The following is a 16,923-nucleotide window of genomic DNA, read 5'->3' on the forward strand; positions in this document are numbered from 1 at the left end:
CTCGCAAAATTGATTAAAAAATAATATTTGTAATAATTTGTATAATATTTGCAGGAGAAGAGATTACCATGAAAACCGTCGGGAGCGTGATGACAAGAGAGGAAGCGGCGGTGGTGACAGACATGACCGGAATAGACGAGATGGAGATCGTGGTATGCGAAAGAGGTCGCCTGACGCTTGTAGTTCAAAGAGTGGACGTGCTGGACCAATACCTGTGAATAAATCCAAGGATGATAGAGGAGTCAGGTACTTGGATATTTTGTTATTTGTTGTTGTGATGCAGACTTATTGTTTGATTATTGTTGGTGGTATGTATACGTCACAGGATCCACGGTTAGCAGCTTATGATTGTTCTCAAATAAGTGATGTTGAACTTAGATCAGCTGCCTGTTTGCATGATAGGATGGAACCGGTCAGATCTGTGGAATTACTGGGGTTAGCAGAAACCGATTTTATACTGTCGGAGGCCATTAGTTGTGAGGTTAGGCTAAAATTGGAGCGCTGGTTTTGCGGCACTGCGAGTCATGTGCACGTATTAGACGTGCCACATGAAAAACAGGTAGAGTTGAGTATGGATGAATGTAGAAGGATTTTTCATTCTGGCAAGTATCAGCATGATGGTATTAGTTTTAAAGTAAACATAGACTTGCCAACTGTTCACAGTTTCACGGTTAATGGAACATTGTCACCTTTCTGGGATGTTGGTGGTGAAAATATTCAATGCAAGACACTGGGAATATACGCGCACAATATGTGGTTCAATTTAGGTTTTGCTATTGGGACTTTGCATATTTTAGTAAAAAATACACCAGTTTTGATCAAGGGAAATGTTGTTATGGATTATGATAAAAAGACGATTGTGGCGAATTTTGAAGAAAATCATTTGTGGGCAACATCAACTTCACCATATTTTCCGTATGTAGTACGAAAACCGGCCAGTAATTTTAAGGTAGTTTTTCAAGATACATTTAATTTAACTACGTGGAATGAACAACTTTTTGTTTCTAACTCGGAAAGGAATATTTTAGTTAAAGTTATGGGAACAGAGAAACTTACTTTGCAGCATCTGGATTTCAACATTTTTGTAACAGAATTGGAGGGTATCAAGTTTTTAGAGGAACCGAAGGCGGCTGTTAGAAGTTATTTTGGGGATTTGTTAAAACAGGAAGCTAGATTTGATTTGAATGCTATGTTTTTGGCTAGTAGAGAAAGGAATGAGAGGATGATGGAACTTTTTAGTATTTCTAGATGTGCTCAAACAGAAGTTAGATCAAATGTACAGTTGCATCATGGGTTCAGAATTATATACCTGGGAGAAATTGCTAAGTATGAAAAGTGTACAGCGGTTGAAATTCCAGTAAAGTTAGGTGTGGATTATGGATGTGCAGTAGGACATTTGCTGGTGCAATATAAAGGTGAGACAGTTGGAATACAAGAATATAGTAGAATGATTGTTGCAGTAGAGGACATAAAATTGTTAAATTGCTCGCAAAGTCCGGTATTTTTGAAGTTGACAGCCAATTTGTTCCTTGGGAATCAGGGGCAGGGACTCGAAATTCTGCACATTGCCAATGAAAAATCTGAGCATGTGGGACAAAAGATTTTTCTGAACGATGAAAAGGTGTTTATTGCTGATTTTAATAAGACTATTAAATATCAGGGATTAGAGGATTTTGAGGATTTTAATGGACAAGCTTCTAAGTTGGATTTTGTTGATCATAAGTTGTCATTTTTCGAACAGGTTACAGGTTCTTGGTTTGGTTTAGAACATTTGTTCAAAGATATACTACCATTGTTTGCTAAGTTTGTTTTGATTGTGTTAATGTTGTTGTTAGGTATAATTCCCATGTTGGTAGTTTTGTATTGTTGTTGTTCATGGTGTTATAAAAAAAGATTTACTGAGGAAGAATTTAATGCTAGATTTTAAATTCTGATGCTGAAATTTAATTATATTGTATTTTGCAGGTTGGTTACGGCGGCAACAATGAATCAAAAGTTATTGAGCAACGAAGAAGATGGCCGCCACAAACAATCTGTCAATGAAGGAAATCAAGTCAAACCTGGTCTACCGGTGTCTGCGTTGGTCAGCAACTCTGCATCTCGGCTGGTGTTGGTAATGAAGCGCGTCGAGCTGCCGACGTTGAGTGTGGGCAGGTCGACGAGGAATATATTTTTGAGCAGTGAGGACATGCCACTTGCAGATTTAGCTCGTCTTATTGATAATGAACCGAGGTTTAAGTTGAATTTAATAAACATGCTTTCGGTGCAGTTAGAGATGGGGAGATGCATCAACTCCATAGACTGGCCTGTGGACAGGATCCCTATCTTTACCAGCCAGAACTCAAGACACCTCAACCTGATGGCGGCTGGTGAGCATTCTAAAGCTATAAACAGAAAGTTGTCATGGAATGAGACAACTAGTTTGAATAAATTGAGTGCAACCATATTTCTCTCTAAGCTTGTTTGCGAAATTTTACCAAGTTTGGTGTTGCTTGCTAAGATTGAATACCTGGATGGAGATGAGAGAAAGAGCTGTCAAACGTTGGGTGAATTGTTACCCATAATCAAACATATGGGGGAACTTGATGATTGGCATCAACTTTCAAAAATTGACGTCATACCTGCAGATGGTCGAATGAGCCTTCAGACGGTGTTGAGAACGGTGGGTAATAGCGTTGATGCGCGGTTGAAGACGCAGGTTGTGTCAGCTATCCGGCTCCTGGCACATTGGAAAGACGTCGTGAATAAAGTATCCTTTATTCTGAAGCAGATGCCATCCACAACTTTGTTCGAGTTACAAAAAGATTGGCTTGAAGGAAAGTCTGAACAGGATTTGAGTGCTAAAGTGTTTATTGACTCTATTCAGGTGAATGAATACATGAACTTATCGGTTTACATTCCACGCATTGTAAACGTGAATTCGGTGAGTTTAATCACCAGTGGAGAGATGCCAGCTGAGATACGTTATGTTAGATTGGATGGACAAAGAGAAATAATTGATAACCTGGTGAGTGCCACATACGCAGGTAGTCTGGTGAATGATAAAGTAGACGCAAGAGTTTTGACCTGGGAAATGCAGATGCGCTGCAAGCGTCTCCGTCCGAATCTAGCCAAGCAGATATTGTTGTGTGATCCAGATACTACTTTAGAGAATGTAGTAAAGGAACTTAGATTGGAGTTGGATGGAAAAGTTTATACAAGTTTGTTGACAACCAATATTGAGTGGAAGTTTAATCCTGAACACAAAGTAAATGAGTGGTTTGAGGGTGATTTCAAATTGGTTACTCGGTTTGGGGATCCTGTTTGTGTTCAGCTGGATCAGCCCTTAAATCCGAACATTCCTGTTTGTCTGGACCTTGAATTGTCAGGCCAGCAATGGCGTGTTGATGAACAAGCGAGGGAGGAAATGAGGATGGAGCACACGCCTGGAATATTGATGATGCTTGATAAATTTGGGGAGGAGGTTAGTCGTAAGCATCAAAAGATTTTGGATAATCAGGAGGAGATTGATAACGTTGCAACCTCGATTTCGGTTGCGGTTACTAATGGATTTGAAAGATGTTTCCATATGCTTGGAGATACTGAGGCAAGGATGTCTCAAGACGGTTTGTGTGATGAGACCGCAAAACTTGGAGTGAATGATGATGAAGCTATCATGCCTATGGATATTGAAGAATCTGGCAAGAAGGGCAGAGCGTCTGGAAAAAGAAAGTAATAATTATAGTTTATGTGTATTAATTCATATTTTATTTTATTTTATGTATTTAATGTTTGTTGAGGCAGTAGTAGTCTCGAAAAGGTTTAAAATTAATGTTTCATATTAATGCTCTATAATGCCATGTTTAAATCTGATGGTTATATGTTAACCAGTGTTATTTTTATATCATGCATTTATGATAACTATGTAATTAATGCGTTATGTGTTAATCAATGCATTTTAAATGATTATATGTTAATCAATGTTTTTTTAAAAAAAATATTAAAAAGAAAAAAAAAAAAAACACATAAAGAAAAAAGGAATATAAAAAAAAACACAAAAGAGTTCTAAGGAACCAAAATAAAAAAAAATGTGTATATGAAGTGTTTAAAGATCTGGAAATAAAATATATATAAAAAAAAAAAAAAAAAAAAAAAATATGGCAGGTGTCATACCAGATCAATTATTATCTATTTAATAAGCGTTCAATGCTACTCATAATATATATATGATAATTAACATGTAAAAACATATTGTTATATTCAATCTGAAATATTACAATTTGAAATCCAGGTTCATGTTAAAGCCAGGGAGAAATGTGATGTATAGTCCCTTTCTTCCTGACTTGAGAGCAATGCATGTATTTTGTATATTAGCTTTTAGTTCTTGTGTCAACCGTTTCGGAGCAAGACATTGCTCTGCAACACGACACGAACATAAAAGTGAATAGTTGCCATAATATTTAATATTATTATTGTATGATTAACTTGTCTTGAATTAATACACTTTATTAGAATATTTAGCTGTTTGTTCTTGCTATTACTACACGTCACTAACAGATACTCTTTAAAACATTTTTAAAGCAAAATTAATACATAACTATCTACGATTTTAACTTAAATAATAACAAAAGTTGGCATGCTTTTCCTATTAATTGTAGTTTTGATTTTGTAGTTATGATCAATACCCTTTACCCAAAATAACGTAACAAAATCTAGCCTAAAATACACACGAATATCTACCTGCACCCCCCCCCCCCCCTAGTTGTTTCTCTCAAATAACTGGGCCGAGGGGGCGTTGTTTTCTGTGGTCGATTACGCACTTTGAGGGAAGCCACCAATATTTTTTTTGACATTAGAATCTATATGTAACCGAAGCATAGAGCAAAGAAAAATATTAAGTTTGTTCTTTGATTTTATTGGTTCTTGTTTTAAAGATGCATTATTGGATTGGGATTTTAGGCTTATGGAGCAAATGCATACCAAGAAACTAAACAAATATTCCAGAAAATCTAAATGTTGCTGGAATCGATTATTTCCTAAGAACTAAGAGCTTTAAAGACTGACAGTGAAAAAACGGCTAAACGTACATTATATGTTGAATGTTGATACATCATTGTAACTGGCAAAAGAATGCCTACACAAAAATTTAAGATGGCTAATACTCATTATTTTTTCTATATCTTGCAGCACACACAAATTATTTCGCGTGTTTTCTTTAGCCTGACAATCGATTTGCATGATTGGGTCTTGGTTACTTTAGATTATTTGTAGGCCTTCTAATGTCGATTATAACATAAAATTAACGTTCAGCTGTTTGATCGCTAGCAGCATGTTATGTTTTTAGATTTAAAAATGATCGATCCCATTTTACCTTAGATTTGTTGACAATAATTGATACTAGAAACATTCTACCTAAGATTTTTGGACAATAATTGATACCAGCAACATTTTATCTAAGATTTGTTGACAAATATTGATCCCAGCAACATTTTAACTAAGATTAGTTGACAATAATAGATTCCAGCAACATTTTATCTAAGATTTGTTGACAAATATTGATCCAAGCAACATTCTACCTAAGATTTGATGACAATAATCGATCCCAGCAACATTCTACCTTAGATCTGTTGCCAATAATCGATCCCAGCAACATTCTACCATAGATCTGTTGCCAATAATCGATCCCAGCAACATTCTACCTTAGATCTGTTGACAATAATAGATTCCAGTAACATTCTACCTTAGATCTGTTGCCAATAATCGATCCCAGCAACATTCTACCGATTTCACTTTGTAGTTGCGCGCCTACTGTATAATTATACCTGTTTAGAATGGCTAAAGTTGTGTGGAAGCCGGTGATAAATAGTGCACCTGAAGTTTACAATTTCCTGGAGGCTTTCAGCCTCTCCTACACGGAGTACGTCAATCTTCTTACTCTTTATAACAAGGTATTATTCATATTTTATGTTTAATTTCATGGGCTTTTAATGAGAGGGAGGGGGGATTAAAGTGTAATTTATAAATTGCAATGCATTCTGTTATTTGTTAACTTAAACTTTGAGGATCAGGTTGCTTTTATTGCTATAAACAAAGACTTGCAAATGAGTCTGATATCTATTTCCATATTTTTAAAAAAATTTTAATATAAACTTCAAGGACTTATAGCTAATGAAAAGATTCTTATTTATAACCCATCTAGTTTTGATTCCATAGGACGATTCAATAATGCTACTTTTGATGACAATTAACTTTGTATTGTATAGGCGTATAAAGAGAATAACGGAGTGGTGAACCTGAATGAAGTTGCCTGCGCATTCATGAAGAGACCCTTCGAAGGATATAGACAGGTACAGTCTTGGAGGGAGGGGACATTGGACTGTAAATTGCAATAGTACCCAAAGTTTGATAGAAACTGTCTCTAATTGGGTGACTAAAAAACTTAAAACAAAAGATAAAAGTTCCTGCGTTTCTATAAAGCTTTTTATAGTGCCTATGAAAAAAACGTCATATCATTGGTTAATTAAAATTTATACTGACCTGTCATTGGTAACTAGGTCTGTGCATTGGCCTATAATTGGTAATTTGTATAAACTATAAAAAGATTCGTTACTATCAATGAGTAAATATACCATATAATTCGCAATCTGCACGTAATCAAACACTTTGACATTTAAAGGACATTAATTATAAAGGACATTAATTATAATTATAATGAAAAACTAACTCAAATTACAATTATATTGATATTATGTATGTGATAGTTACATATTAATGAAAATCAAGAATCTCCAATATTACAAATCAAATTTCTCTTTTCATGTGTAATGTCGTTTTAATTTATAGTTATAGTAGAATATTGTCCACTTTCATGGAAAAGAAAGAGCGGTGCTTTCATAAAAGTATTCATTAAGCACTAATACATCCCCCCAAATATTTTTTATCCTGTGGTATAAATTAGTGAGATTAATAACCAATGGTAGGCCATTGTACATTGTAATTGGGGTAGTTTTAGAAACAGAGTGCCTCAAAAAAATGACGTAATACAATAAAATGACCAAATGATTACCAAGTTACTTTTGGTGTATGCAACGGAACTGCTAATCAATAATTTTTATCGGTCGAAAATTACAAAGCTTAGAGATAACATTAAAAAGTTAATTTTCAGGGAAGCAAAGAAACATTTCCTTGGTATGAAAAATGGATTAGCAACCGACAGGAAATTATTTCAATAAATCAAAAGACTATTTAAATTTTTAATACTTAAAGTTTAAAGATAGTTTACATATATTGTTTAATAGTTTGATTCACGACTAAAACGTTGCGGAGCTGAAAGGCTGAAATCTCGACCCATACCACGTCATAACTATCGACATTAAAATGTGTACCTTCTGCTGACATTAATAGTAGGGGGAATGCCTTGGCCCAAAACAGGTGCAACTCAATGTCATGCACAGTTAGGACTTTCAGACTTTCAGGGTCGGGCAATCAAAGGATTATAACATCATTTATGTAATTAAGAAAAAAAAATAAGAGAAAGAATTGGACTCAAAGTTCATTATAAATATTCAATTAGCTAGCTATCAAAGTCAAGACAAGAGTTACTAGGATTTTATAACATTCTTCTTAAATATTTTATAACTAAATACATGTAATCTTATTTATTACATAACTACACACAAATTGGTGTATATTATCCTATCAAGTAGTAGTTTTTTAATGTAGCTTAAGATTTAGATAACCACTGAACCGATTAATTTCTCCATTTTAGAGAAGCTTTGCATAGGTCCTCTGGATGTTTAAGTCTATTTATATTTCAATTTAAGTTTTAGATTTAAGCTAATTTCTGCGTTTTTCGAAAACAAAATTTAATGAAATAAATAAAACAGAGAAAAACAATAATTCACATTGGTGGAATATTTCCTAATACTGGAAAGAAGTATGTAGCTCCAGAATTGGCCCCAGGTATTTAACACCTTTTTTATAGTAGCACAGTTTCCATAAAAGCTTTTTTCATGTCTTTTTGAAAAAAAGGCCACTAAAGGGTGTGCAAAAAAATGCGGACATTTTTTAAATTTGGATTGCGCGGCTTGTGTTAATAGTAGAAAAATGTTACGCATATTGTTAGAACCGTTAGGAAGTCTACTTTTGGGAAATATAAAAACGATTCCTCTGCTACGTATAGTTTAGGAGCGGTGTGGTAAAATGTCCCAACTGCCTTAAAACTTGACTTGCGAGTAAATCATTAAAGATTAAAGTATATAAAAAAATATGTACCTTTTTAAAATTAAAATTGCGCGGCTTGTGTTAATAGTAGAACGTTATGCATACCATTAGAACTGCTATGAAGTCTATTTTATGGAAATATAAGAACCATTACTGTGCTACTTTTAGTTTAGGAGCTACGTAGTAGAATGACCCAACTGACTTAAAACTTGACTTGCGAGTAAATCATTAAAGATAAAAAAGGGTGTGCAAAAATGCGGACATTTTTAAAATTCAAACTGCTCGGCTTGTGTGAATAGTAGAAAAATGCTATGTATATTGTTAGAACCGTCATAAGCTCTATATTTTGGAAATATAATTACGATTTTTGTGCTATTTTTAGTTTGGGAGCTGTATTGATAAATGTGAGAAAAGTGGAATTTTTTTTTTGAGTTTTAAGTAAGTTGTGATAAGTTGGGAAATTCTACCACATAGCTCATAAATTATACGCAGCATATGAATGGTTCTTATATTTCAATAAAATAGAGTTTATAGCGATGCCATAGGTATGCATAACATTTTTCTACCATTAACATAAGCCGAGCAATTAGAATTTAAAAAATATACGTATTTTCATTTGCATACCCTTTAATTTAATCTTTAATGATTTACTTGCAAGTCAAGTTTTAAGCCAGTTGGGACATTTTACCACATAGCTCCTAAACTATACATAGCAGAGGAATCGTTCTTATATTTCCAAAAAATAAACTTCCAAGCGGTTCTAAAGATATGCGTAACATTTTTCTACTATTAACACAAGCCGCGCAATTTCAATTTAAAAAATGTCCGCATTTTTTTTGCACACCCTTTAGTTATCATTTCTTAATAATTATTTTTTTTAATGGTTTCTCGACATTTTTATAGCTTTTGGGACATCGAAAAAGATGGTATAAAAAATGCCTGTCCTTTTGTGTGTTAGTTATTTATGCTTTGAAGTATTCTTAAGTTTGGAAGCAGTAATCATTTTTTTATTTCAAAAGGCATCAGTTTTCATGTAAACTATTCTTGTTTTGTTCTGTTTCTTTTACATTTTACTCTCGATCTTTTTACCTCCGCAAATTTCTTTTGACAAATTGAAAAAAAATATCAATAATAATCACTTTTACTTAATCTAGTTGCTTTGATGGCAATAGCTCATATAAACAGAAATGACAGCATATTAAGAAAACATCAACTAATGCTGAATGTACAGGTACGTGCCGTTTTCCTTTTTTTAGAATAGCCGAAAGTTTGGATAATTTGTGTGGGTTAAATTTGTGGTGAACATTGTTTTTTTTATGTAACTAAGGAAAAGTGAGTTAAACTGGAACAAATCAAGGTTGTGGGTTTAAAATTATTTGTCAGAATCATGGTCAATTGTCCCTGGTTTTCAGGCATTTAATTAAATGAATCCTTCAGAGGACTTTTTCGAGGTGTAAAAATTCTAACTAACTAAAATTTGATGTATTTCAAGAGATGCAGTAAATGATCAATGAATTATTTATCCCTAATACTATTCTATGTGAGTAGCTGATTGATATTTGTTTGAAAAAGGGTTGCAGAAAATTTTTTTGACATTGTTCTTTGATTTGCCTTAAATAATCTCCACGGCCAGTTAGGAGTATTAATTCATTTACAGCCCAAAAAACATCGAATGCAATAAATATCTATTAAATATACAATTGTTAAGGATGGCCAGTGCGAGGCAGACGTGGTAATGAAAAGATTTATTGATATTCTCAAAACTAAAAATCAACAAATATTCAGATCTACTGTTGGAATGCTTGGTGAGTCTTAAATTTGAAATACCTGGTTCTTTTCCACTGAATGCATGTTGAGCATCAAAACTTCCCTCTTATTCTTAATAAATAAATTTAAAACAAGTGGTGGGGTTGTTATTTTCCTATACCTAACCCTTGTAGGGGGCCCTATCGAGTACCCAATATAACCTTACCTAACCTTACCTAACGTAACCTAAAGTAAGAAACAAACAACCCCCATTCCTTCTTTTCAATACAGTGAGAAAAAAATCAATTATCTTTAAAATCAAGTACTTGATAAATCTAAAACGTTTTTTTTAAAGTTTTATGTTAATTCCTTTTCAGAATTTATTTTCTGTAAGACTTTATTTTGAATTACATTAATTTTCAAGAAATATACTCTTTTAAGGTACAATGTGATAAAAGATACACAAATGATATAAATTCAAATATTAAAATAACTTAAAATAATTTAAATTAAATTAAATATGATAAATATAGATTATAAATTATAAAATTTATTCATTTTAACTAGCTAAAGATGATTTTTCAAAGCTTGTAATATGTAGGACCTGTTCTGATACTGTGGAGCCTAAAGCTGGAAATTCTAGACTTATAGTGTAATATTTACTATAGGACCTGCATGTTCTGATACTGTGGAGCCTATAGCTGGAGTTTCTAAACTTATAGTATAACATTTACCATAGGACTTGTTCTGATACTGTGGAGCCTATAGCTGGAGTTTCTAAACTTATATTATAATATTTACTATAGGACCTGCTTGTTCTGATACTGTGGAGCCTATAGCTGGAGTTTCTAAACTTATAGTATAATATTTACTGTAGGACCTGTTCTGATACTGTGGAGCCTATAGCTGGAGTTTCTAAACTTATATTATAATATTTACTATAGGACCTGTTCTGATACTGTGGAGCCTATAGCTGGAGTTTCTAAACTTATATTATAATATTTACTATAGGACCTGTTCTGATACTGTGGAGCCTATAGCTGGAGTTTCTAAACTTATAGTATAATATTTACTATAGGACCTATTCTGATACTGTGGAGCCTATAGCTGGAGTTTCTAAACTTATATTATAATATTTACTATAGGATCTGTTCTGATACTGTGGAGCCTATAGCTGGAGTTTCTAAACTTATAGTATAATATTTACTATAGGACCTGTTCTGATACTCTGGAGCCTATAGCTGGAGTTTCTAACTTATAGTATTAAATTTACTGTAGGACCTGCATGTTCTAAACTTCTAGTAAAATATTTACTGTAGGACCTGTTCTGATACTGTGGAGCCTATAGCTGGAGTTTCTAACTTATAGTATTAAATTTACTGTAGGACCTGCATGTTCTGATACTGTGGAGCCAATTGCTGGAGTTTCTAAACTTATAGTAAAATATTTACTGTAGGACCTGCATGTTCTGATACTGTGGAACCTATAGCTGGAGTTTCTAAACTTATAGTATAATATTTACTGTAGGACCTGTTCTGATACTGTGGAGACTATAGCTGGAGTTTCTAAACTTATAGAATAATATTTACTATAGGACCTGCATGTTCTGATACTGTGGAGCCTATAGCTGGAGTTTCTAAACTTATAGTATAATATTTACTATAGGACCTATTCTGATACTGTGGAGCCTATAGCTGGAGTTTCTAAACTTATATTATAATATTTACTATAGGATCTGTTCTGATACTGTGGAGCCTATAGCTGGAGTTTCTAAACTTAAAGTATAATATTTACTATAGGACCTGTTCTGATACTCTGGAGCCTATAGCTGGAGTTTCTAACTTATAGTATTAAATTTACTGTAGGACCTGCATGTTCTGATACTGTGGAGCCAATTGCTGGAGTTTCTAAACTTATAGTAAAATATTTACTGTAGGACCTGTTCTGATACTGTGGAGCCTATAGCTGGAGTTTCTAACTTATAGTATTAAATTTACTGTAGGACCTGCATGTTCTGATACTGTGGAGCCAATTGCTGGAGTTTCTAAACTTATAGTAAAATATTTACTGTAGGACCTGCATGTTCTGATACTGTGGAACCTATAGCTGGAGTTTCTAAACTTATAGTATAATATTTACTGTAGGACCTGTTCTGATACTGTGGAGACTATAGCTGGAGTTTCTAAACTTATAGTATAATATTTACTGTAGGACCTGCATGTTCTGATACTGTGGAGCCAATTGCTGGAGTTTCCAAACACTTTAGAACAGTTGTCATCTCTTATAGTGCTGAAGGTAGAGTATTTTACATAACACAATATAGAACGGTGTCTGTCTGTTAGTCCCTCTTTATATTATCGAAGTCATTCAATAATTCAACTTGTCTGTACCTCAGTCCTTAACGCTTTGGAGGAAATATGATTTTCTCGGCTGCTATTACTGATAGAAAGCTGAAATTTTCAGGAAAGATTTATATTACATATGCACATCTAGTCTTTACATTGTTTTGTCCATTTGTCTGTCGGTCATGCTTCAAAAGATATAAACTTAACTCTATAAAGATTTTGTGGTTTTCTTTAAGTTTTGCATATTCTCTTTTAATATATGAAAACTTAACATCTGCTTCTTATTCAACTTTGTCCGTTAGTCCATTTAATGTTTTTTGTTCTTCGCTACTTATAGATATTGTTATCCTTGTTGATGCTAAACAAACTCTACAGCCACTGTAATTAATAGGTTTTGAGTATTTTTTTCGCCATTAACAGAAAGAAGGATAACATATATTTTCCTGTCTTATTTTATAAATCTTGCATTTGATATTTTCTTCATTGTATTAAAACGTATATTGATATTAAGGTTCAATATCCAAAGACAACAGTAAAGAGTATCCGTATTTCTTCAGAACTATAGCAGAAAATAACCAGTACAAGTAAGTTCTAATTCTATCCTTTAGGTCATTTCTTATGCTTCTTTTGTTATGAGATTCAAAGAATTATAATTTACGTTTTTATTAGTATAGCATCTACTCTCCCAATAGTAATGGATGAATGTAGGACGTACGTGAATTTCATGACCGGGGAAAACATGTCGTCAATTTAGGTTGCTATTTCCTCTGTCATTTATTGGTCAATTCGTTCATCCACTAGGAGGGGAGGGGATGGGGTAAAGGGGGAGATCTTTATTTTGTAACTGGACAAAGTGTCTCAAAAATCAGCCATGTGACATTATAAAAATGAAAAATTATCCATTTCTTTTTCAGTGGTTTTCTTTCCCACTTCTCCTCTCATCTCCCTCATGTTTATGACGTCAATTGGCTGATTTTTGAGACACTTTGTCCAGTTACCATTCAATGGTACATACGTTTTATGAACAATATTACCCTTGTTAAGATATGTATACCTGGAGATAATGAAACAGCTGGAATGGAACAAGGTTGGAGCTCTCACAGAGGACGGGGAGAAATACACCAACTACATGTCAGATATGCAGGTCAGCAAGTATATTTGCAGGGTAGTTACTGTAAAAGTTGGTCCGTCGGTTATTTTTCACTAAATTGAAGATTATTCTAATATATATTTCTTTAGGTGGAAAATTAAAAGTCAGTGTGTCCTATTAAACTGTATTGTTTTTATTATATTATCAACATGAAATATATGTACATAATTATTCTATCCATTGGCGATTAGATAAAATGCCTTTAGCGAAGTATAAAATACAGCAATAACTGAAACATTGGCTGTATTTTTGCTAGTGGTAGAAATGACAGCACCTCTTTTATTCATGTTGTGATACTTGTCATAAATACAACTAAATTTTGAATGTTCAATATTAGCCAATTTCAAAATAAAGGTTTCATAGGACGTGCTATGAGCAAGAAATATAATTCATCTAGCATCTAACATCGTACTTTCATATCCTAAATAAGTTTAATTAAGTTTATAAACTAGATTTTATATTTATTATCTCATTAAAGTTTAAACTTTTCAAAGTAAACAAATTTTAATTTGTTCTATTTTGATTTAATTATATTAAACTTTTATTTTAACACTTCATTCTTATTAAAGCGCAGCTTTTCTACATTAGGGTCGATCCGTTGGTCAGTATGTCCGAACGTACATTTACTAATGTTTATAAAATTTTGTTTGTCTGTCTGATTTGTTTTTATTTTGAAAAGTTGTCATCCTTTTTTAGGAATCAGCGCAGCCACTCAATAAATAAGTAGGTTTATCTGTACGTCAGAATATCCAAACGGCTTAACAATCGTTTAATATTAATAAAAAGTCGTCACTATACAGGGTTAATGAGAAATATATGCTGCAATATCAGACACGCATGCTTGAATAAGATTGAACATATTTCAAAGATTCTCATAGCAGTGATAGAAATATAGAAGTAACAGATTGTAGTTTAAAACTAACATGGAAAGTTAAGAATCCTCTCCTTGTCTCAAGAGCCCTTAGAAGCCTCTAGGAGCGTAGCCGTTTTCAATAGTTGTCAATAAAGTATATTGTTATTCAGGATGAGTTTCAACAGAAAGGGATTGATTTTGTCATCAACAGAAAATTTCCTTCCAGAACTACGGATATGAGACTGGTAAGTAGATATTTCTATGCTGTACATCCTATTGGGGCCAGGAATTTCTATAGCTTCAGACAAAGAAACTTACTACTTTATGATATCTATAAAAAATGAAAAATACCTCCCCCCGAAATTTTTTTTTCTTTTTAAAACTAAAATTCAAAAAAAGGCTAGGGGCGAAGCCGCTAGTAAGATATATATAGTCTAAATAAGTCATGGGTTCTAAGAGATAAATCAATAGACGATGAATTCATGATACACTCCAATAGATTATTATTATTGGTTGAAAAGCTTGGACACTACTAGTTTGGAATCAACTAATCAAAATTCACTAAAAGTACCCAGAGTAATTAACGAATAAGATCATTATAAAACTTTGGGTATCAGTGTAATTTACAGTCTAATTTCCTAGAAGGTGCAGAATACGGAAGAGATAGATACTGCTATTCAAAAGAAATGTTTATTGACGCAAACTATTTTAGATGTAATTCAATATTATTTTGATACTTTTATTTTTACTAGCGGCTTCGCCCCTAGCCTCTAGGGGCTTCGCCCTATATAGTTATGGGAAGTCAACCCTCCTTAATAGAAATATTCAAAAAAAATATTCTTTGTTTAATTACTCTGTGGTAAAATTAAACCCAGGTTGTGCGCTTTATGCACAAAAATTTTAATTTGTACAAATTAAACCCAGGTTGTTTGCCGTATACACAAAAATTTCAATTTGTAAAAATTAAACCTAGGTTGTTCACATACACAAAAATTAAAATTGAAAAAAAAATATTTTTTTTTTTTTTGTCGGGGGGGGGGTGGATTCATGGGGGCTTCGCCCCATGTTGCAGTGGGGTTCCCCCACCCCAATTACTGGTTTTTGTTTACAAAAATTTTAAAAAATTAAAAATTTTGGAAGTGGGGATTTTTCTTATTTTGGGGGGGTTGGGGTGTCCCACCCCCCAAGAAAATAGCTCAAAACCACCAAAGGACCAGTAGGTATATTCCCAGAAGGGTAGAGCCCAATTTGATCAGCAGTTACTGAGATTTTACAAAAAATGTAAAAAAAAAATTTGGGGGGTTGGTTTTATTTTATTTTTTGGGGGGTTAGGGGTGTCCCACCCCCAAAGAAAATAGCCTAAAACCATCACAGGACCAGTAGGTATATTCCCTGAAGAGTAGAATCCAATCGGTTCAGTGGTTACCGAGATCTTAAGGGACAGACAGACAGACGGACAGACAGACGGTCAGACGGACAGACGGACAGACATCAAGCTACTTTGTATTATAGATTACTGCGCTTTTTAAAACATATTTCATAGCTTGTTTTAAAATTTATAATTAGATATTTTTATGTTTTTAATTTTTGTGTATTAGAATTATTATGAACTTTGATCTTGTTATGTGATTAAATCATCGGATTAGATATTTTATCAACAAAGCTGCTATATAAGTCACTTCTGCTCATATGACATTCATCATTTACATTATAATAATAAAATCAGAAAATATCGGCTGTGGTCAGCGATCTTATGAGATTAGAAAATAGACGATAAATTAACCCCAGTGTAGATTAAAACAATCGGTTGAAAAGTTTCGACACTACTTGTTTTTACCATTTAATCCGTTTTTAATTTTATCTTAGCTTCACTTTATTAGAAAGTAACAGTAGACATTGGTCTTTAAATTACACTGGTACCCAAAGTTTCATAACCACATTTTAATTCGTTGGCTCAAATTCGTTGGGTATTTTTATTGGATTTTCATTATTTTTCAAACTCTTAGTGTAATAAATTTTCGAACCTAGTAATAGTGTCTAACTTTTAATCTTTGTGACGTAAACAAAAATCCATCTCTTTTTTAGGGGTTTCCTTTCCCACCTCCCCTCTCATCCTTCGATTTTTGTTACGTCACAAAGATAAAAAGTTAGACACTATTACTAGGTTCTAAATTTTCAACCATTAATTTCATTCTACAGATTGGGAAATTTATCTTTCATTCATTATTCTCAATTTTCTCTAGTTCTTTTATTTGTTTGAATATATGTATTATGTACGCTGATTATTGCAATGCAACTAATGCACACAATTGTCCTCGTTTATAAAATAAAAAATCTTGAAGTCTTGATAATATTAAATTATATAATTTAAAGATTTTATTTTAGTGTTAAATTCAATGAAAAATATATTAAATGGAAAAAAGAAAAAATATGGAAAAATACCAAAATTTTGTCTTTGCCTTTTAATTTCTTTTGCAGATTTTGATCTTTTAAAAAGGATGTACAGCAATAGAGTTTTAGTAGCGCAGCTTCTCTACATTTAATCAAAGATATCAAAACGTCTGTCCGTGAAAGTTAGCTAAATATAAGCTAGTTCAATTGAAAAATACTCCAGAAGATATTCAACA

The 16,923-nt window shown here is 33.0% G+C and overlaps 1 protein-coding gene across 1 annotated transcript in view; it reads left to right on the forward strand.

The window, feature by feature from the left end:
* Positions 1-16,923, forward strand: part of LOC145322571 (uncharacterized) — a 104,634-nt gene that overhangs the window by 40,862 nt on the left and 46,849 nt on the right. The window contains exons 17-26 of the mRNA XM_080164685.1: positions 5,810-5,927; positions 6,243-6,326; positions 7,145-7,191; positions 7,862-7,941; positions 9,357-9,433; positions 9,911-10,007; positions 12,160-12,243; positions 12,805-12,877; positions 13,338-13,437; positions 14,467-14,541. Of these exons, the coding sequence (XP_080020811.1) occupies positions 5,810-5,927; positions 6,243-6,326; positions 7,145-7,191; positions 7,862-7,941; positions 9,357-9,433; positions 9,911-10,007; positions 12,160-12,243; positions 12,805-12,877; positions 13,338-13,437; positions 14,467-14,541 (835 nt within the window). The remainder of the gene's footprint in view (positions 1-5,809; positions 5,928-6,242; positions 6,327-7,144; positions 7,192-7,861; positions 7,942-9,356; positions 9,434-9,910; positions 10,008-12,159; positions 12,244-12,804; positions 12,878-13,337; positions 13,438-14,466; positions 14,542-16,923) is intronic.

This window comes from Acartia tonsa, chromosome 6 (genome assembly GCF_053477335.1).
Source record: "Acartia tonsa isolate MP-2025a chromosome 6, ASM5347733v1, whole genome shotgun sequence".
NCBI classification, from domain to species: domain Eukaryota; kingdom Metazoa; phylum Arthropoda; class Copepoda; order Calanoida; family Acartiidae; genus Acartia; species Acartia tonsa.